This window comes from Chiloscyllium plagiosum, unplaced genomic scaffold (genome assembly GCF_037043375.1).
Source record: "Chiloscyllium plagiosum isolate Xiang-an unplaced genomic scaffold, Cpla_swu_hap1 HiC_scaffold_34, whole genome shotgun sequence".
NCBI classification, from domain to species: Eukaryota; Metazoa; Chordata; class Chondrichthyes; order Orectolobiformes; family Hemiscylliidae; genus Chiloscyllium; species Chiloscyllium plagiosum.
Window position 1 is genome coordinate 2,175,860 of NW_028270172.1, and position 21,333 is coordinate 2,197,192.

Consider the following 21,333-nt stretch of genomic DNA (forward strand, 5'->3'; position numbering starts at 1 on the left):
TTGCTCATCGGGTCTGTACGGTCAAAGCTACAGGAAATCTATACTAGTCCACAGTCCAGCACTTGACCTATAGAATTAAACATTTTTCTAAACTAACATTTGAAGCAACATATCAACACATAATATGTATTCATGCAAAAATATCTGATGGATTTTAAGACAAACAAACTCTGTCATATATTTTTCCTCTTACAAATGATCATAAAAGATTGTAATATTGATCAATGAATTATAGTTATTCTGTTGCTCGCAGTTTTCTGTACCATGTCAGATACATCAGACATTTACAGTGGTTAAGCAAATGAGAATGTTGCTCATGTACCTGACCAGGTTTAGCATTCTCACAAAGGATTGTGTCATAATCTTCAGCAAGCTCCGGTATATTATCATTTACATCAAGAACGTGAATGGCAACTGGAACTTCAGTCAGCTGAGAAGGGTTATCTGTGAAATATAACAATCATCATCAACAAAATAAGTAGCATTTACCCCCGGCACAAATAGATACATTAACACATTTCACCAAATTTATATTATCGTGGGGCCTAAAGATTTTCACCATCGCCAATTTACATCTGAAAACTCAAAGGATGTTGTCTCAATTTAATGAAATCTATTTATGTGTATGACCAGAATGACCAATCTCAGTACAAACATACAACGCTTTTAAATTGACTGTACAACTTTTAATGTTTGTGTTATTCAGTTTGATGGTGAGCCCAGTTGATTTCATGTTATTTCTCCCATGAACAGCATATGGCCGTGTGAAACACTGATTGTTACTTCTTTCACAAATGAAGTAGCGATGAACTGAATTCACTTTCACAGTGTTGGTAGCTGTGGGGAAGGAAATCAAAGTCAATGGAAAGTAAAACACAGCGCCAAAATGGATAGTGAATCTAAGCTGGGCTGTTTCCTACCAGCTGGGACTTTACAAAAGGACAGGCCGTGGTGCCAGAGAAAGAAACTCTGTCACTAGAAGGGTTCACATATCATAAGGAAGAGATCTTGGATACACTGTTGACATTTAAAGTAGACAAGGAGGCATCGATATCTGATGAGATAAATCCAAGGATTTTGAAGGAAGTGAAGGTAGATATTTTGGAAGTTGATAAAATGTGGCACTGGAAAAAGCACAGCAAGAGGAGCAAGAGAGTCGATGTTGTGGGCATAATCCTTCATTAGCAGTGGGGGGGGGGGGGGGGGCGGAGGAGGGGGACTGAGAAATAATAGGTGCTAACATCAACTCGCTTGCTCCTCTGATGCTGCCTGACCTGTGCTTTTTCCAAGACCACACTTTGACTCTGACTTCTCCAGCATTGGCAGTCCTCATTATCCCCCAGAAATTAGGGTAGCATTGGCCACAAACTTTCAGTCTTCCCCAGAGTCATGAGAGGTGTCAGTGTACTGGAGAATTGTAACCACTACAGCCTTGGTCAAGAAATGATTTGGAGATGCCGGTGTTGGACTGGGGTGTACAAAGTTAAAAATCACACAACACCAGGTTATAGTCCAACAGGTTTAATTGGAAGCACACTAGCTTTCGGAGCGACGCTCCTTCATCAGGTGATTGTGGAGGGCTCGATCATAACACAGAATTTATAGCAAAAATTTACAGTGAGATGCAACTGAAATTATACATTGAAAAATTGATTGTCTGTTAAGCCTTTCATCTGTTAGAATACAGTGATAGTTTCACTTCTTTCATGTGTAAATCACAAAACCCTTTTTTTTAAAGTTGCATTCTCGGGTTAGCTGTTAACAATGGTGATAGCTAGACAATATGTTGAATGTGTTAGCCCCCTGTGTTCTCTGTCAATGACCTGATGTTTAGATTGTGTGTGTGTGTGTGTGTGTGTGTGTGTGTGTGTGTGTGTGTGTGTGTGTGTGTGTGTGTGTGTGTGTGTGTGTGTGTGTGTGTGTGTGTGTGTGTGTGTGTGTGTGTGTGTGTGTGTGTGTGTGTGTGAACACTTCAGTGGTCCAGGACATGCAGCCTCGGACCTTCGGGTGACCATCCTCCAAGGTGGACTTCGGGACAGGCAGCAGAGGAAAGTGGCCGAGCAGAGGCTGATAGCTAAGTTCGGTACCCATAGGGAGGGCCTCAACCGGGACCTTGGGTTCATGTCACATTACAGGTGACCACCATTGCACTACACACACACACAGATAATCCTACACACACACACTCTCACATACACACGGACACAGGTACATACAGACGCGCACACAGACACCCACACACACCCTTATAGACACACACACTCCCACACATGCATCCCCTCACAGACTTAAGACACTCTGCACTCACTACACACACACACACACACACTTTCTCACACTCACAACCCCCACCCCAGACAGACACACACACAGACAGACAAAGACCCACATGCACACATATAGTTTGTGGGGTGAATTTGTACTTGCAGTTACATTGCACTTTGCTCAAAAACTGCATACGTTCATGTAGAACTCTGAGCTCAAAAACTGCATGAATTTATGTAAAACTCTGTTATCTTACTTTTTAGATTAGAATCAATCCAAACATCAGGTCTTAGACAGAAAACACAGGGGGCTAACACCTTCAACATATTGTCTAGCTATTACCATTGTTAACAGCCAATCCGGGAATGCAACTTAAAAAAAAAGGGTTTTGTGATTTACACATGAAAGAAGTGAAACTATCACTGTATTCTAACAGATGAAAGGCTTAACAGACAATCAATTTTTCAAGGTATAATTTCAGTTACATCACACTGCAAATTTTTGCTATAAATTCTGTGTTACGATTGAGCCCTCCACAATCACCTGATGAAGGACCGTCACTCCGAAAGCTAGTGTGCTTCCAATTAAACCTGTTGGACTATAACCTGGTGTTGTGTGATTTTTAACTTGGTCAAGAAAGGTTGTAAGGATAAGCCGAATAATTACAGTCCAGGCAGTTTAAGTTCAATGGTGGAGAAGCTTCTAGTGTTTATTCAACTAGAATTAGTTCTAACATAGAAAGAGGTGAGTTGATTAAGAAGAGTTGGCATGAATTTCTAAAGGGGAAATCATGTTTATCAAACTTGCTGGAGTTTTGTTTTGAAGAGATAACAGAAAGACTCGATGAGGGTAAAGCTGTGAATGTGGTAACCATGCATTTCCAAAATGTATTTGATACAGTGCCACATAATAGAGTTGTGAAGGAAGTCTATATATAAAAGCAATAGGAACAATGTGGATACAAATCAGAAACAGAGACAATTGGTCAATGGATAATTTTCGGGCTGGATGATGGTTTATACTGGAGATCCCCAGGCATTGGTTTTGGACCGTTGCTTTTCCTGTTCTGTATTTATGGTCTGGATCTTGGTGTACAGGGGACAAGGTTAAAGCTTGCAGATGACACAATAGAGAAGAATAGTGTGGAAATCTAAAAGGACATTGACAAATTGGTGCAGTGTGTGGACAGGTGGCAGATAAGTTTCAATGTAAAGGAGTGTGAGCTGATACATTATGGTTGGGAGAACATTGGAAGATAATATAAGGGTACAATTCTAGAGGGGTGCAGGAAATATTTCTGCACAGATCATTGAAGGTAGTAAAACATGTGGAGAGAGCAGTTAACAAAGCATTCTCAGCTTATTGATTGTAGCATAGAGTCCAACAACAGGGAGGTGATGTTGAATTTGTACAGAATACTTGTTAGACCTCAGCTTGAATACTGTGGACAGTTGCGGGTCCCTCCCACATTATACTAAACGTGTGAGTGCACTGGAGAGAATGAAGAAGTGAATTACAAGAATGGCTCCAGCAATGAGAAACTTCAGTGATAAGGAGAGATGGAAGACATTGGCACTGTTCTCCTTGGAGAGAAGAAGTTTGAGAGGATATCTGATAGAGGTTTCCAAAATTGTGTGCAGGCAGGATAGAGTAGTTAGGCAGACCCTGTTTCTGCCCATAAAAGGAAATGAAATGAGAGGACATAGATATAAAGTGATGTGCAAACAAAACAAGGGTGATGTGAAAAAAGAAAGAACACAGCAAGTAGTTAGGGTCTGGAATGTACTGCCTGAATACGTGGTGGAAGTAGGTTCAACTGAAGCATTCAGGAGGGGATTGGATGGTTATTTTGATAGAAATAACATGCAAGGGGATGAAGAAAGGCACAACAGGAAATGATACGGGCTTGAAGAGCTGGTACAATACAATGGGCTGAATGGCCCCACCCTGCACTGTCACAATTCAGTCACTGATGCTTTTATCCAAACCACTGGACAGCCCCCATATTTGTTATTTTCAGTCAACCTAAAGTGAAACATTTTATATCTTACTTACCAAGCTCTGATGCAATGACTGTGATGTTAAGCCAAGGCGTCTCTTCTCTATCAAGTATCTTCATGGTTTTAATAATCCCACTGTTCGCATCAATGTTAAAATAGCTCTCAGCTTCTTCATCATGTTGAATAAAGTATCTAATTCACAGAAAGGATTTAGAAATACTTGTAGATACAAAAAAGGCACAGTTGGATTCAAAAATGATCATATATATGAGCAGCAATAAAATAAATGTCCTAGTTTGAATATTGCTGAAAGAGAAGGGGGAGTAACATTGTTAACTAGAGAGGGCATCATAGCAGCAGAAAAGGAGAATGTTGAGGAGGGTTTGTCTATTGAGTCAGGAAGAGTGGAAGTCCGTAACAGGAAAGGAGCAGTCACTTTATTGGGTGTTTTCTATAGACCCCACCCAATAGCAGCAGAGAGATTGTAGAGCAGATCTTGGAAAGGTACTGATGGAACAGAGTTGTTGTCATGTGTGACTTCAACTAATGGATTGGAACCTCCTTAGTGCAGATGGTCTGGATGGAGTCAATTTTGTCAGGTGTGTCCAGGAAGGATTCCTGACTCAATATGTAGATAGGCTGACTAGGGGGAAGGCCATATTGGATTTGGTGGTAGGGAATGAGCCAGACCAGGTGTCAGATCTCTCGGCAGGAGAGCATTTTGGTGACACTGACCACAACTGCCTCACCTTTGTCATAGACATGGAGAGGGATAGGAACAGACAGTATGGGAAGGTGGTCATGAGTGTGGTGCTGGAAAAGCACAGCAGGTCAGGCAGCATCTGAGGAGGAGGAGAATCGACAATAGACAATAGGTGCAGGAGTAGGCCATTTGGCCCTCCGAGCCAGCACCACCATTCAATATGATCATGGCTGATCATCCACAATCAGTATCCTGTTCCTGCCTTATCCCCATAAACCTTGATTCCACTATCTTCAAGAGCTCTATCCATCCTTTTCTTGAAAGTATCCAGAGACTTGGCCTTCATTGCCTTCTGGGGCAGAGCATTCCATATATCCACCACTCTCTGGGTGAAGACATTTCTCCACAACTCTGTGACCTACCCTTTATTTTTAAACTGTGTCCTCTGGTTCGGGACTCACCCATCAGCGGAAACTTGCTTCCTGCCTCCAGAGTGTCCAATCCTTTAATAATCTTATACGTCTCAATCAGATCCCCTCTCAGCCTTCTAAACTCAAATGTATACAAGCCCAGTCGCTCCAATCTTTCAACATATGATAGTCCCACCATTCCAGGAATTGACCTCGTGAACCTACGCTGCACTCCCTCAAAAGCCAGAATGTCCTTCCTCAAATTTGGAGACCGAAACTGCACACAATACTCCACGTGTGGTCTCACCAGGGCCCTGTACAGCTGTAGAAGGACCTCTTTGCTCCTATACTCAATTCCTCTTGTTATGAAGGCCAGCATGCCATTAGCTTTCTTCACTGCCTGCTGTACCTGCATGCTTGCTTCCATTGACTGATGGTGTTACAAGAACACCTAGATCTCGTTGTACTTTCCCTTTACCTAACTTGATTCCATTTAGATAGTAATCTGCCTTCCTGTTATTGCCATCAAAGTGGATAACCACACACTTATCCACATTAAACTGCATCTGCCATGCATCCGTCCACTCATCTAACCTATCTAAATCACCCTGTATTCTCATAACATCCTCCTCACATTTCACCCTGCCACCCAGCTTTGTGTCATGATGAAGGGCTCTTGCCCAAAATGTCGATTCTCCTGCTCCTCGGATGCTGCCTGACCTGCTGTGCTTTTTCAGCATCACATTCTCAGCTCCGATCTCCAGCATCTGCAGTCCTCACTTTCGCCGAGTATGAGAAGGTACTTAATTATGGGAGGGGAAATTACACTGCTATTAGACAGGAACTGTTGAGTGTAAATTGGGAACAATTGTTCTATGGGAAAGACACAGCAGAAATGTGGAGGCTGTTTGAGGAGCACTTGTTGTGAGTGCTGGATAACTTTGTCCCACTGCCAAGGAATGGGAAGGAGAAGGAGCCTTAGATGAACAAGAGAAGAGGAGCTTCTCGTCAAGAGGAAGAAGGAAACTTACTTAAGGATGAGGAAGCAAGGATCTGGCACAGCTTTACAGGATTACAAGGTAGCTCGGAAAGAACTCAAAAATGGACTGAGGAGAGTGAGGAGAGGGCACAAGAAAGCCTTGGCAGGAAGGATTAGGGAAAACCAAAAACCAAAAGAGAAAATGCTGGAAAATCTCAGCAGGTCTGGCAGCATCTGTAAGGAGAGAAAAGAGCTGACATTTTGAGTCTAACTGACCCTTTGTCAAAGCTTTGATAGAAAAGTCCCAAGCACTGGATCAGATGTATCCAAGGTTACTGCGGGAAGCGAGGAATGAGATTGCTGCGCCTCTTTGCAGCCTCACTCTCCACAGGAGTAGTGCCAGCTGAGTGGAGGGAGGCAAATGGCGTTCCTCTGATCAAGAAAGGGAATAGGGTAATCCCTGGGAATTACAGACCAGTCAGTCTTACAGCTTTGGTAAGCAAGGTATTGGAAAGGATTCCGAAAAATAGGATTTATGACTATTTTGAAACCATAGTTTGATTAAAGATCGTCAGCATGGCTTTGTGAGGGGCAGATCATGCCTCACAAACCTTATTGAGTTCTGAGACAAGTTGCAGTAATGCATTTGAAAAGGTTTCCCACGGTAGGCTCATTCAGAAAGTTAGGAGGTATAGGATATAGGAAAGTTTGGCTGTCTGGATACAGAATTGGCTGGCTGAAAAAAGACAGTGAGTGGTAGTGGATGGAAAGTATTCCGCCTGGAGGCCGGTGACCAGTGGTGTCCTGCAGGGATCTGTTCTTGGGTCTCTGCTCTTTGTAGTTTTTATAAATGGCTTGGATGAAGAAGTGGAAGGGTGGGTTAGTAAGTTTACCGATGACACAAAGGTCAGTGGTGTTGTAGATAGTGTTGAGGGCTATTGCAGGCGACAACATGATATTGGGAGAAAGTGAGGACCGTAGATGCTGGAGATCAGAGTCAAGAGTGTGGTGCTGGAAAAGTACAGTAGGTGTACTGATGAAGGGCTTATGTCCAAAGCCTCAATTCTCCTGCTCCTCAGATGCTGCCTGACCTGCTGTGCTTTCCCAGCACCACACTCTTGACTACAAGATGTCATTGACAGGATGCAGGGCTGGGCTGAGATGTGGCAGATGGAGTTCAAACTGAATAAATGTGAAGTGATTCATTTTGGAAGATCGAGTTTCAATGCTGAATACAGAGTTAAAGCTAGGTATCTTGGCAGCATGGAGGAACAGTGGGATCTTGGGGTCCACGTCCATAGATCCCTCAAAGTTGCCTCCCAAGTTGAGAAGATGTCTGGTGTTTTGGCTTTCATTAACAGGGGGCTTGAGTTTAAGAGCCACAAAGTTGAAACTTTATTGCTGGAACAGCACAGCAGGTCAGGCAGCATCCAGGGAACAGGAGATTCGACGTTTCGGGCACAGGCCCTTCTTCAGGAATGAGCAGAGAGTGTTCAGCAGGAGAAGATAAAAGGTAGGGAGGAGGGACTTGGAGGAGGGGCGTTGGAAATGTAATAGGTGGAAAGAGGTCAAGGTGAGGGTGATAGGTCGGAGTAGGATGGAGGCGGAGAGGTCAAGAAGAAGACTGCAGGTCAGGAAGGCGGTGCCGGGCTGGAGGGATTCGGCTGAGACAAGGTGGGGGGAGGGGGGATGAAGAAACTGGTGAAGTCCAAGTTCATCCCCTGTGGTTGGAGGGTTCCCAGTCGGAAGATAGGACGCTCCTCCTCCGACCGTCGCGTTGTTGTGGTTTGGCGGTGGATGAGTCCAATGACCTGCATATCCTCGGTGGAGTGGGAGGGGGAGTTGAAATGCTGTGCTACAGGGTGGTTGGGTTGGTTCGTCCGGGTGGCCCAGAGGTGCTCTCTGAATCGCTCCGCAAGTAGGCGGCCTGTCTCCCCAATATAGAGGAGGCCACACCGGCTGCAGCGGATGCAGTAGATGATGTGGGTGGAGGTGCAGGTGAATCTGTGGCGGATATGGAAGTTTCCTTTGGGGCCTTGGAGAGAAGTGAGGGGGGAGGTGTGGGCGCAAGTGTTGCACCTCCTGCGGTTGCAAGGGAAGGTGCCGGGAGTGGAGGTTGGGTCGGTGGGGGGTGTGGATCTGACAAGGGAGTCGCGGAGGGAGTGGTCTCTACGGAAAGCTGATAGGGGAGGGGAGAGAAATATATCCTTGGTGCTGGGGTCTGTTTGGAGGTGGCGGAAGTGACGGCGGATGATGCGCTGTACATGGAGATTGGTGGGGTGGTAGGTGAGGACCAGTGGGGTTCTGTTCTGGTGGCGGTTGGAGGGGCGGGGCTCAAGGGCGGAGGAGCGGGAAGTGGAGGAGATGCGGTGGAGGGCACCGTCGACCACGTCGGGGGGGAAATTGCGGTCCTTGAAGAAGGAGGCCATCTGTGTTGTACGTATTTTGAACTGGTCCTCCTGGGAGCAGATGCGGCGGAGACGAAGGAATTGGGAGAATGGGATGGCGTTTTTACAGGGGGCAGGATGGGAGGAGGTGTAGTCCAGGTAGCTGTGGGAGTCGGTTGGTTTGTAGTAGATGACCGTGTTGATTCGGTCGCCTGAGATAGAAACAGAAAGGTCTAGGAAGGGGAGGGAGGAGTCCGAGACTGTCCAGGTGAATTTGAGGTCGGGGTGGAAGGTGTTAGTGTAGTGGATGAACTGTTCAACCTCCTCGTGGGAGCACGAGGTAGCGCCGATACAGTCATCAATGTAGCGAAGGAAAAGATGGGGGGTGGGGCCAGTGTAGTTGCGGAAGATGGATTGTTCCAATGAGGAAGAGCCACAAAGCTTTGCTGCAGCTCTATAAAACCCTGGTTAGACCACATTTGGAATATTGTGTCCAGTTATGGTCACCTCATTATAGGAAGAATGTAAATGCTTTAGAGAGAGTGCACAGGAGATTTACCAGGCTGCTACCTGGATTGGAGGGTGTGTCTAATGAAGAGAGATTGAGTGAGTTTGGGCTTTTTACACTGAAGAGAAGAAGGAAGAATGGTGACTTGATAGAGTAGATAGCCAGAAACTTTTCCCTAGGACAGAGATGGCTGTCACGAGGGGTCAAAATTTAAAGGTGATTGGAGGAAGGTATAGGGAAGATGCCAGAGGTAGGTCCTTTATGCAGAGAGTGGTGGGTGCGTGGAATGCACTGCCAGTGGTGGTAGTAGAGTCAGAGACATTAGGGACATTTCAGTGACGGCTGAGCAAGCACATAGACTGTAGTAAATTGAGGGGTGTGTTAGTTAGGTTGATGTTAGATCCAGATAAATGCTCAGCACAGCATTGAGGGCCGAAGGGCTTGTATTGTGCTGTAGTATTCTATGTTCTGTGTTCTAAGAGTATTTTGTTGAATATTTCTGTCTTGCATTCATCAGGACCATCCACAAGAATTTTCAAAGCAAAGGGGAAACAACATTTGAGAGGAGAGTGGTTGGTGATTGAATTGGTTGAGGCATTACCATGGAGAATGTACCAGTTCAAGATGACTTGCAATTAAATGTGAAGCTTTGTTTAAATTTTAAACCAGATTGCCATGAGACGTGAACCAGAGACTTTCGGATATCTATTCAGATCAGTTGACCTCAACAAAATAGTCAGTCTCTGATTCATTTCTCAGGGCAGTTCCTTGACCAATCAGAGTCAACCTGATGGTTTAAAATATAAACAGAGCTTGGCAGTTAACTGCCAGTCATCATTAACTGGTTCATTCTCCAATGGAAACACTTTACACATATCAGAGTTGACTAATCAATTAGTACCAGAATCATAGAATCCCTGCAGTGTGGAATCTCTACTCTCTTATATTGTGCAACTATTGTTTCCCCACTACTTTGGTACTTCTTGTCCACGTGAGTGCCAAATGAAAAGGGTTTAAACTAGCTCAGCAGGGGGATGGGAACCGGAGGTGTAGTTGCAGTGCACAGGAGGATGAGAGTAGGGAGGACAGGAATAGGATTTCATGGTCACAGGAATGTGCTGGCAGACAGCAAGCTGGTTTGAAGTGTGTCTACTTCAACGCCAGAAGTATCTGGAATAAGGTGGGTGAGCTTGCAGCGTGGATAGGTACCTGGGACTTCGATATTGTGACCATTTCAGAGACAAGGATAGAGCAAGGTGAGGAATGGATGTTGCAGGTTCCAGGGTTTAGATCTTTCATTAAGATCAGGGAAGGTGGTAAAGAGGGGAGCTGTGGCTTTGTCAGTTAAGGACAGTATAACAGTGGCTGAAAGAATTTTTGGCGTGGACTCGTCTATTGAGGTGGTATGGGCTGAGGTTAGAAACAGGAGAGGTGAGCTCACACTGCTAGGAGTTTTTTATAGGCCTCCGCAGAGTTCCAGGGATGTGGAGGAAAGGATTGGCAAAACGATTCTGGGCAGGACTGAAAGGAACAAGGTGGTCAGTATGGGGGACTTTAACTTCCCCAACATTGACTGGAAATGCTATAACTCTAGTACGTCAGATGGATCCGTTTTTGTCCAATATGTACAGGAGGGTTTCCTGACACTGTATGCTGAAGGGCCGGTAGGAGGGGAGGCCACACTGGATCTGGTGCTTGGTAATGAACCAAGCCAGGTGTTTGATCTATTGATAGGTGAGCACTTTGGAGAGAGTGACCAAAATTCGGTTATGTTTAGTTGAGCAATGGAAAGGGATAAGTACATGCCACAGGGCAAGAGTTATCGATGGGGGAAGGGTAATGTGATTAGGCAAAACCTAGGAGGTATAGAATGGGGTAGCAAAATGCAGGGGATGCAGACAATCGAAATTTGGAACTGGTTTAAGGAACAAATATTGCATGTCCTTAATAGGAATGTCCCTGTCAGGCAAGGAGGAAGTGATAAGGTAAGGAAACTGTGGTTTATTAAAGAAATTGTATCTCTTGTTAAGTGGAAGAGGGAGGTTTATGTGATGTTGAGACGAGATGGTTCAGATGAGGAGATGGAGAGTTACAGATTAGCAGGTAAGGATTGAAAGAGAGAATTAAGAAGAACACGGAGGTGACATGAGCAGTCTTGAGCAAGTAGAATAAAGGAGAACCCTAAAGCTTTCTATAGGTATGTGAGGAAGAAAAAGATGACTAGGGTAGGAATAGGGCCACTCAAAGACAGAAGTGGGAAGTTGTGTGTGGACTCTGTGGAGATTGGAGAGGTGCTAAACGCATATTTCTCATCTGTTTTCACTCAGCAAAAGGAGAACATTATAGAGGAGAAGACTGAGATATAGGCTATTAGAGTAAAAAGGATTGAGGTTAGTAAAGAGGAGGTGTTACCTATTCTAGAAGGTGTGAAAGTAGTAGGTCCCCTGAGCTGGATGGGATTTATCTGAGGATTCTCTGGGAAGCCAGGGTCGAGATGATGGAGGCTTTGGCCTTATCTTTGAATTTACGTTGTCTACAGGTTTAGTACCAGAGGACTGGAGGATTGCAAATGTTGTGCCCTTGTTCAAGAAGTAGAGATGACCCAGATAATTATAGACCAATGAGCCTTATAGGTAAAAACAATGACTGCAGATGCCGGAAACCAGATTCTGGATTAGTGGTGCTGGAAGAGCACAGCAGTTCAGGCAGCATCCAATGAGCCTTATGTCTGTTGTAGGAAAAGGTTTGGAAAGGACTATAAGAGATAAGATTTATAATCATCTAGCAACAACAATTTGATTTCGGATAGTCAGCATGGTTTCGTCAAGGACAGGTCGTGTCTCACAAACCTCATTGAGTGTTTATTGAGAAGGTGAACAAGCATGTAGATGAGGGTAGGACAGTTGATGTGGTGTACATAGACTTCAGTAAAGCCTTTGATAAGGTTCCACATGGGAGGCTTTTGGAGAAAATGCAGAGACATGGGATTGAGGGTGATTTAGCAGTTTGGATTAGAAACTGGCTTTCTGAAAGAAGGCAGCGAGTGGTGGTTGATGGAAAATATTCAGCCTGGAGTCCGGTTACTAGTGGTGTGCCACAAGGATCTGTTTTGGGATCACTGCTGTTTGTCATTTTTATAAATGACTTAGAGCAGGCATAGGTGAATGGGTTAGTAAGTTTGCAGATGACACTAAAGTCGGTGGGTAGTGGACAGTGTGGAAGAATGTTACAGGTTGCAGGGGACTTGGATAAACTGCAGAATTGGGCTGAGAGGTGGCAAATGGAGTTCAATGCAAATAAATATGAGGTGATTCACTTTGGGAAGAATAACAGGAAGGCAGTGTACTGGGTCAATGGAAAGATTCTTGGTAGTGTGGATGTACAGAGGGATCGTGGAGTCTATGTACATAGATCCCTGAAAGTTGCCACCCAGGTGGATAGTGCTGTTCAGAAGGCATACAGTGTGTTAGGTTTCTTTGATAGAGGGATTGAGTTCCAGAGCCGTAATGTCATGCTGCAACTATACAAAACACTTGTGTGGCCACACTTGGAATATTGTGTACAGTTCTGGTCACCCCATTACAGGAAGGATGTGGAAACATTAGAAAAGGTGCAGAGGAGATTTACCAGGATGTTGCCTGGTCTGGAGGGAAGATCTTATGAGGAAAGGCTGAGGGACTTGGGTCTGTCCTCATTGGAGAGAAAAAGGCAAAGAGGGGATGTGATAGAGACATACAAGATGATCAGAGGATTAGATAGGGTAGACAGTGAAAGTCTTTTTCCGAGGATGATGACGTCAGCTTGTACGAGCGGGCATAACTACAAATTGAGGGGTGATAGATTTAAGACAGATGTCAGAGGCAGGTTCTTCACTCAGAGAGTGGTAAGGCTCTACCTGTTAACGTAGTTAACTCAGCCACATTAGGTGCATTCAAACAGTCCTTGGATAAGCATATGGATGATGGTGGGATAGTGTAGGGGAATGGGCTTAGATTAGTTCACAGCTCGGCTCAACCTCGAGGGTGAAAGACCCAGTTCTGGGCTGTATTGTTCTATGTTCTATTGAGTGTGACTCCCTTTCAGCAATACTGGAGTTCGACATTATCAAACAACTACTTACATTTCTTTGATTGAAACTGAATCTAAAAGATTAATTGCACTAAAAATATTCTAGTTAAACAATTGTCTTAAGCATTATGATAACAACTGATGTTACTACTGGAAAAGACAGATTCTATACTTAAAGTTTGATAGTATTTTTTTCCAAAACAAAACAAAGCAGTCTTTCACTGAAAAATAGCATCATGTTGCAAATTTAGTTTTAACAATTATTATACAAAATAAATGTGGATAAAGTAGAACAGACCAAACTAGTTACACTCAATCAAGATTTCAAAACATTCAGTAAAATCTTCTGATCCCAACACCATCACTTCACAGTATTCAAACATCAGATCGAGTTTCCTTCTCTGTCACATCTGTACATTGGTCTTAACCATTTCTTTCAATTCCCAGTCTTGAGAGCTTGATAGCCTCTTCCTTGATTATTAATGCAATGGAATTTCCTCCTTCTTAGCTTCAAGCAATTCCTTCAGGTTTCTAATGAACTATCTCTGGACTGGAATTTTATAATTACAACCCTTTACACTGAGGGAATCTATTTCTGAATGGTTTTAAACTAACATCTTTCTCCAGGAGAAACCGTTCTTACATTGTAACCCATGCTGCCTTCTATGAATGACCCAAACATTTTTCAAATCTCTGGCTTCTCCCGAACTATAATCAATCCTTGATTATTCGAAAGCAAAACCGAGATAATGCATTTTACTATTTGCTGTCTCTAATTGTAATACTCTAGCAATACAAACAAATTCACATCATGGATAACTCCAGGAAATTCTGCAGTTCGGTGCTACCTGACACATACTAACATTTCTTTCAGGAGCTAAAATGGAAAATAAAAGTGGAAGAGTAACTTTGCATTTATACAGGGCTCCTATACCCTGAAGACTGACCAAAACATATCACCAAAGCACAGTCACTGAAGTACTGTGGGAAGAATCACAATGACCAATCAGCACATGACTATCTCTAATAAACAGCACAAAAGTAGCGACTGGATCATCCATTCTAATGATGTTGGTTGGGGCACACATATTGGTTAGGACGCCATGAATAATGATCTGCTCTTCAAATAGTGTTGTGGACTCATTCATCTCAGCCTTAAGAGTTTCAACAGGACCTCAGTTTAATTGCTAGGCAGCATCACCAACAGTGCAGTACCCCTTCACTATCACTCTGACATGTCAGTCTAGATTATGGCTCCAAGAATCTAGTGTGAGAATTGTATCAAAAATCTCTGGACTCAAACATCAGAATGATACACACTGTGTCATATCTGATGAGTGTCTTCTTGCACTGAGACTCCACACCACCTGATTCCCTTGTTCCTCCAACATCTCTTTCAAACGTGTAACAATCACCATCTTCCAATTATTTTCAGTTCTGAAGAAGAATCATATCAGATTCAAAACGTTAACTATTTCTCTCTCCACAGACCTACTGAGTTTTTTTGGCATTTTCTGTGTTAGTTAGAAAAAAGAGGAGGTGGGTCAAAATGTAGCAATTCAAACAAAACCTTAACATTTGAAGCACATCCTTTGACGTGGAGGAAGGACAGACCAAGAAATGTGAAGCATTATATTGATTTACAGCACAGAAAACAAGGAATTAATATGAAAATGGAGAAAGAATGAGAGTAAATTTGGGGTCATGAATTTGGAGCTGATAGGAGCAGGAAAAACTGGCTTCAAGGCCAAAGCCACAGATGTATCCACAAAAAAGCACGAACAGGGTTTACAATGAAAAGGAATATTTTGGGAAATATTGATCACATGAGAAGCAGAGAAAAAAAATCTGTTTGCGCAAGAGTGTTGGGTGTGTTAAAAACAGGACTGAACACTCTAATGGTCAACCATTATTTATCAGCCTGGTTAAAATCAGAGCACTCTCAGACAGAGGAGGGTGGGTGTGTGGGGCAGGGGTGTTGGCTCTTCCTCGGCAGTCTTTCAATGTTTCTTTCATTGGTTTTTCTTGGAGCCATGATTGCTGTTTGATGTTTTTCCATCTACTGGACCTACTTTCCTATTTTAAAGACTAACTTCCTTTCTGTGAAAAATTAATATAGTCAAGAAGAAAAAGAGCTTAACTCATCCACCAAAATGCAATGAAATTCAATAACATACACTGCATTGTATCAGTGTATTCATTGTTTCAATGACTCTTATATAAATACAGCCTGTAGCATTGAGTGCAAAGAATGGGGTGCACTTCAATTATTATGAGTAGATAAGCTGCTTAATAATGATCTCTAGTTTTTATTACATAATATTGTTGCATAGAGAATATAATTTTAAAGATATTCACCAGAAGTGGATAATAATTTGAATGTTTAAACCAAAAGCAATACTGCCTGAGGTAATTCTCTGTGGAACTTAGATTCTGTCAAGCAACATCTATAATAAATGTACAAGACATTAATCTACCCCTCTTGTAACATTAAACACAGAATAGACCACTCACTATCGCTCTCAAGAAATCTTCACCTAAATTAAGCAATCATTCTTTAAGGATAAAATCAGCATGGGAGTCGGAACTTAAGATGTATTCACTTACAGATTTAGCATTCAGTCTGCATTGAGTTTCTCATCACATAGTTATGTATTTCTCTTTTATGACAGAACGTTTAGAGTCTCATATTTCTGGAATTCCACTCAAAAAAAAGCAATACAAAAGGGCAGGCCATCTTTCTGCTGAGTATTCTGGCCCATTACCCCATCCCAACTCCTCAATTTCATTTCCAGAGGGTGTCTGCCTCAAATTATTCAATATCTGTAGGCTGGCAATCAGAGTAAGAGATGGACCATCGATAACATGAGAAGCAGAGCAAAAATCTATTTGTGCAGGAGTACTGAGTGTGTTCAAAGCAGGACTGAACCTTCTAATGATCAACCATTATTTATCAGCTGGGTGAAAATCAGAGCATTCTCAGACAGTGGGGGTGGTGTTAGCTGCTTCTGCAGTTTTTCAAAGTTTCTTTCATTAACTTCTTGGAGGAGCAATTGCTGTTTGATCAGCAGAAACAGAAACCGATCTTTTAAGCCCAACAGTTTTATATGATAATGCCCCTGTTCCTACCCTCTTCAGTCCAATCCCATTAAAACTTTTCTCTGTTTGTTTCTTCCCGGTGACTTCACCGATGCTTATTCCTCCATTCACTCCCTGTGACAGCAAGTGCCACTTTCTCACCAATCTCACAGCAATGAGGTTTCTCCTGAATTCCTCACACACAAAAAAGTAAAATACTGTGTACAGTAAAAATCTGAAATGAAAAGGGAAGGTGTGGGAAATATTCAGAAGATCAGAGAGTGTTGGTGAAGAGAAATGCAGAGTAATGTTTTTGCTCTGTGACCTTTTATTGGTTGTGGTCTGTGTAATCAGTTGGTGAGGGATAGTTCTGGGGAACTGGTAACAGTGAGTCAGGGAGAGCTAGCTTTAAATAAAGGTTACAGTGATACCACCAAACTAGACAGGCTGAGTGATTCAGCTGTAATCTTTTGAATGAATCTAAATTGAATATCAAACCTGTCCCTTCTTGATTGCTACAGTTCAACATCAACTTCATGGATTCCTTGGGGAACTTCAACATTAAGTAGATCCAATAGTACCATTTGGTAATGATGGCTATGTGATTTGATCTGAGATTTAATATCTCATTTTTTTGTGCTTTCTATTTTGATTTTGATTCATGAGGTTTCAGCACTTGGATCTCAGTTGGCAGAGGGGACTTTGAAACAGTTGGCTGCAAGCAATTTTGTTGTTTTTTCCAACAATCTAGTTACACGTGGAAAGATACAAGTTCACATGTTGTACATCCTGTGGTGGGACATTGTTCCAGAGCTACTGGCCTAGAGGAAGGGACACTACCACTGCTCCACAGAACCCTTAACAATTATGTTGTTAATGAGAAATCCGTGAGATGCTTCACCTCCTGACTCCCCAAAGCCTGTCCATCATCAATAAGGCACAAGGCAGGAGTGGGATGAAATACTTGTCACACAAGAAGCTTGACACCACCCAGGACAAAGCAGTCCCCCATTTGATTGATGCATAAACATCTACTACCTCCACCACTGATGCTTAGTAGCAGCAGTGTGCACCATCTACAAGATGCACTGCAGAAATGTATTCAGTCTCCTCAGACAGCACTCTTTTAACCCCCTGCCATTTCTATCTCGAGGGACAAGGGCAACAGATACATGGGAACACTACCACATTCAAGTTCCCCTCCAGGCCACTCAGTATCCTGTCTTGGAAATATATTGCCGTTCCTTCAATGTTGCTGGTTCAAACTCCTGGAATTCCCTCCTTAAAGGTATTGTGAGTCAACCTACAGCACATGGACTGCAGTGGTTCAAGCAGGCAGTTCATCCCCACCTTCTCAATGGGCAACTAGGGACAGTCAATAAATGTGATGCGCACATCCAAAACAGGGATAGAAAAATAAAGAAAGAGAGGGCAGTCATTTTATTTTACATCAAGTTATGTGGCCCAATAAGCATGGGAGCCGAGAGCATTCTGTCACTTTGTAGCACCTGTTCACAAAAATAAACTGCTCTGTTTGAATTTGTGTACGTCTGCCTGATGATTAACAACAAGCTCTTGGGGGTTGGGATGTCCTTCCTGAGATGTTTAGAAGCTATAACTTTAGGCAAACAATTGCCAAAACTATGTGAAATGGAGTCATGCCTATTCCAGGGCTGCAGGGAGGTGAGCTGGCCCAATCTCTCCCGTCAGGCACTCATTAAGACTCTGTTCCCCTCTTGAAGTCTTCTGAGGCTTTCCAACACTTTCTGATTTTACTTTGGATTTATAGCAGTCTCAGTATTTTATCTTTACAAAACTGAATGCAATTTTCACTTTTTCAGTCCGTCCTTTTATTGCTCATTTATAATGCCCACAGTGACTTTGCCTAGAATGAAAGACGTGTCAATGCTGGAGAATGGAACTCTTTTCCAATTTTTAATCCACATTTTCAGCAAGAAAATAATTGCAGAGTCAGCTCTAATGTTCCTTTTACACAGCAGGGAAAAGAAATGTGCTTTGACTAAACCTCTGAATACTCACAGTATTATGAATCCTTCAGAAGATGCGCTCACTATCCTGCTGGCTCACTCTCTGCTGAAAATATTAATCCCTTCTCAATGTTAATTTAGACTGAAAGGCAGATAGATTAAAGTCAGACATCTTGTCTGGTCCAATCTCCTGTGTTGGGGATGGACCAAACTCTGCTAATTCACTGCACCATTCCTCTGCAGTCTTGTTTGTTTCAAATTAAAGGCTAAAACTGAAATGATGGATGTGATTTGACAATCCCTGGTGCTGATAAAGTATCTCTCTACCCATCATGCATTTGTTGTTTTTTCAAAATGGTAAAATCAAATTGAAAAATGACATTGCCCTTTAACTTAATGTAAAAAAAGAAAATGCATTTTTTTTCTGAAAGCTTAAGCTAAATTATTCATTCCTTCTCTAAATCCCCAGAGTTTTTTAAATATTAAACTGACCAAGACTCTTTTCTGAGTAAACGATTTACCAAGTTTACTCCAGCTTGTTGCTATCACAGACTGTATTAACTCCAAAACTTTTGGAAAACATATGCTCCTGCTACCTCGAAGCATGTTTGAGTTTAAAACTAATTGACTCCTCATTCTGAGCCTTTTTCCTGAAATTTATGAATTCATCAGTCAAGAGAGCTTCATTATTGTAAGTATTAGTGTAAAGATATTTAAATAATGCATTGAAATTTTTATCTTTGCATTCATTTTACTGGTTTAATGACCACAGACTGAACAATAACAGTAATAATGTATAAAAATAAAAGTAATGTATTTATATAGCACCTTACATGCATTAAACTATCTCAATTGTTACATTGCATGCCCATTGGAAAACAAAGACTGACAAAAGGGAGATGTTAGGGTCAGTTAGTCAAAAGGACTGAAAGGGAGATGTTAGGGTCAGTTGGGCAACAGATTGTCAAAGTGGGAGGTTTAAGCATCATTCTAATGGACGTTAGAGAATAGAGAGTCAGAAATGTTCAGGGAGGTAATTCCAGAGTTAAGGAGCAGTACAGCTGGAGAGACAGCTATCACAGTACAGAAATTAAAATTGGAGATGTTCAAGAGGTCAGAATTAGGGGAGCATAGATATCTTAGAGAGTTGTGGGGTTGGAGGAGGTTGCAGAGAAAAAGCATGGTTGAGGTCATGCAGGAATATGTAAACAAAGATGCAAATTTCAAAATCAACACATTGCTTAACCAGAAGTTAAAGTAAGTTAGTGAGCAAAGGATTGAGGGATGAATGAGTGTTACTGTGATCAAGAGTTTCAGATAATCTCAGTTTTATGGAGAGTGTCACCCAGGGTCAGAATCTTGGAACTCCCTCCTTAGCAACTTTGATGGTCCACCTCCAACAAACAGATTGCACCAGTTCTTGGGGGAAGACACCAGCTGCAGACCAGAACTTCAACAGAGTAAGGGGACCGAGGTCAGTATAGCAGCTAACATGAAGGAGAAGCTGCTGGAGAAGCTGAACGATCTGAAGGTAGATACATCGCCCAGACCTGGTGGACTACACCCAAAGTTCTGATGGAGATAGCTGAGGAGATTGTAGAAGCATTGGTGGTGATCTCTCAGGCATCCATAGAGTCAGGGAGGGTCTCAGAGGACTGGAAAATAGCTTATGTAACATCCCTGTTTAAGAAGGGAGGAAGGCAGAAGACAGGAAACTATAGGCTAGTTAGTCTGACCTTGTCATTGCTGAGATTTTATAGTCCATAATTAAAGATGAGATTCAAAGTGTGTGGTAAAATAGGGCGGAATCAGAATGGCATTGTGAAGGAGAGATCATGCCTGATAAATCTATTAGAATTCCCGACTCAGGCGACTGACCGTGTGGAGTTTGCACATTCTCCCCATGTCTGCGTGGGTTTCCTCCGGGTGCTCCGGTTTCCTCCCACAGTCCAAAGATGTGCAGGGTCAGGTGAATTGGCCATACTAAATTGCCCGTAGTGTTAGGTAAGGGGTAAATGAAGGGATATGGGTGGGTTGCATTTTGGCGGGTCGGTGTGGACTTGTTGGGCCGAAGGGCCTGTTTCCACATTGTAATGTAATCTAATCTAATCTAATTCTCGGAGGAGGTAGTGAGCAAGTTAGACAAAGGAGAGTTAATGGATGTGATCTATTTGCATTTCCAGAAGTCCGCACAGGAGGCTGCTAAATAAGAGAACAGCCCATGGTGTGACAGACAAGGTATTGGCATGGATAGAGGACTGGCTGACTGGCAGAAGGCAGGGAATGGGGATCACGGGATCCTTTTCAGATTGGCAGTCGGCTACCAGTGGAGTTCCGCAGGGGTCAGCGTTGAGATCACAACTATTCACATTATACATTAACAACTTGGACAAACAAACTGAGGGAATTGTTGCTAAGTTTGCAGATGACACAAAAATAGATATAGAGGCAGATAGTGTTGAGGAAGTGGACAGGCTGCGAAAGGAGGTGGACAGGCTAGGATAATGGATAAAGAAGTGGCAGATGGAATACCATGCAGGAAAGTGTACATTATGCACTTCGGTGTGAAGAAAAGAGGTTAGGCTATTTTCTAAATGGGTAAAGGTTTTGGAAATCGGAAGCACAAAGGGACTTGGGAGTTCAGGATTCTCTGCGGGTTAACATTCAGGTTCAGCTGGCAGCTGGGAGTGGACATGCAATGTTAGCATTCATTTCATGAGAGCTCAAATACAACAGCACAGAAGTATGCTGAGGCTGCGTAAGGTTCTAATCAGACCACATTTGGAATTTTGTGGACAAGTTTGGGGTCCACATCTAAGGAACAATATGTTGGCATGAAGGGGACCCAGAGATGGTATATAAGAATGACCCTAGAGATGAAAGTCTTGTCACATGAGGAGTAGTTGATGTCTTTATTGATGGAGTTCAGAAGGATGGTGGGGGTGGG

The 21,333-nt window shown here is 42.8% G+C and overlaps 1 protein-coding gene across 8 annotated transcripts in view; it reads right to left on the reverse strand.

Annotated features, from left to right (window-relative positions):
• Nucleotides 1–21,333, reverse strand: part of LOC122564564 (cadherin-18-like) — a 760,480-nt gene that overhangs the window by 23,453 nt on the left and 715,694 nt on the right. For all 8 annotated transcript variants that reach the window (XM_087978470.1, XM_043719646.2, XM_087978469.1 and 5 more), the window contains 2 exons: nucleotides 4,321–4,457; nucleotides 323–444 (listed from right to left, as the gene is read on the reverse strand). In XM_087978470.1, coding sequence (XP_087834596.1) covers nucleotides 323–444; nucleotides 4,321–4,457 — 259 coding nt within the window. The remainder of the gene's footprint in view (nucleotides 1–322; nucleotides 445–4,320; nucleotides 4,458–21,333) is intronic.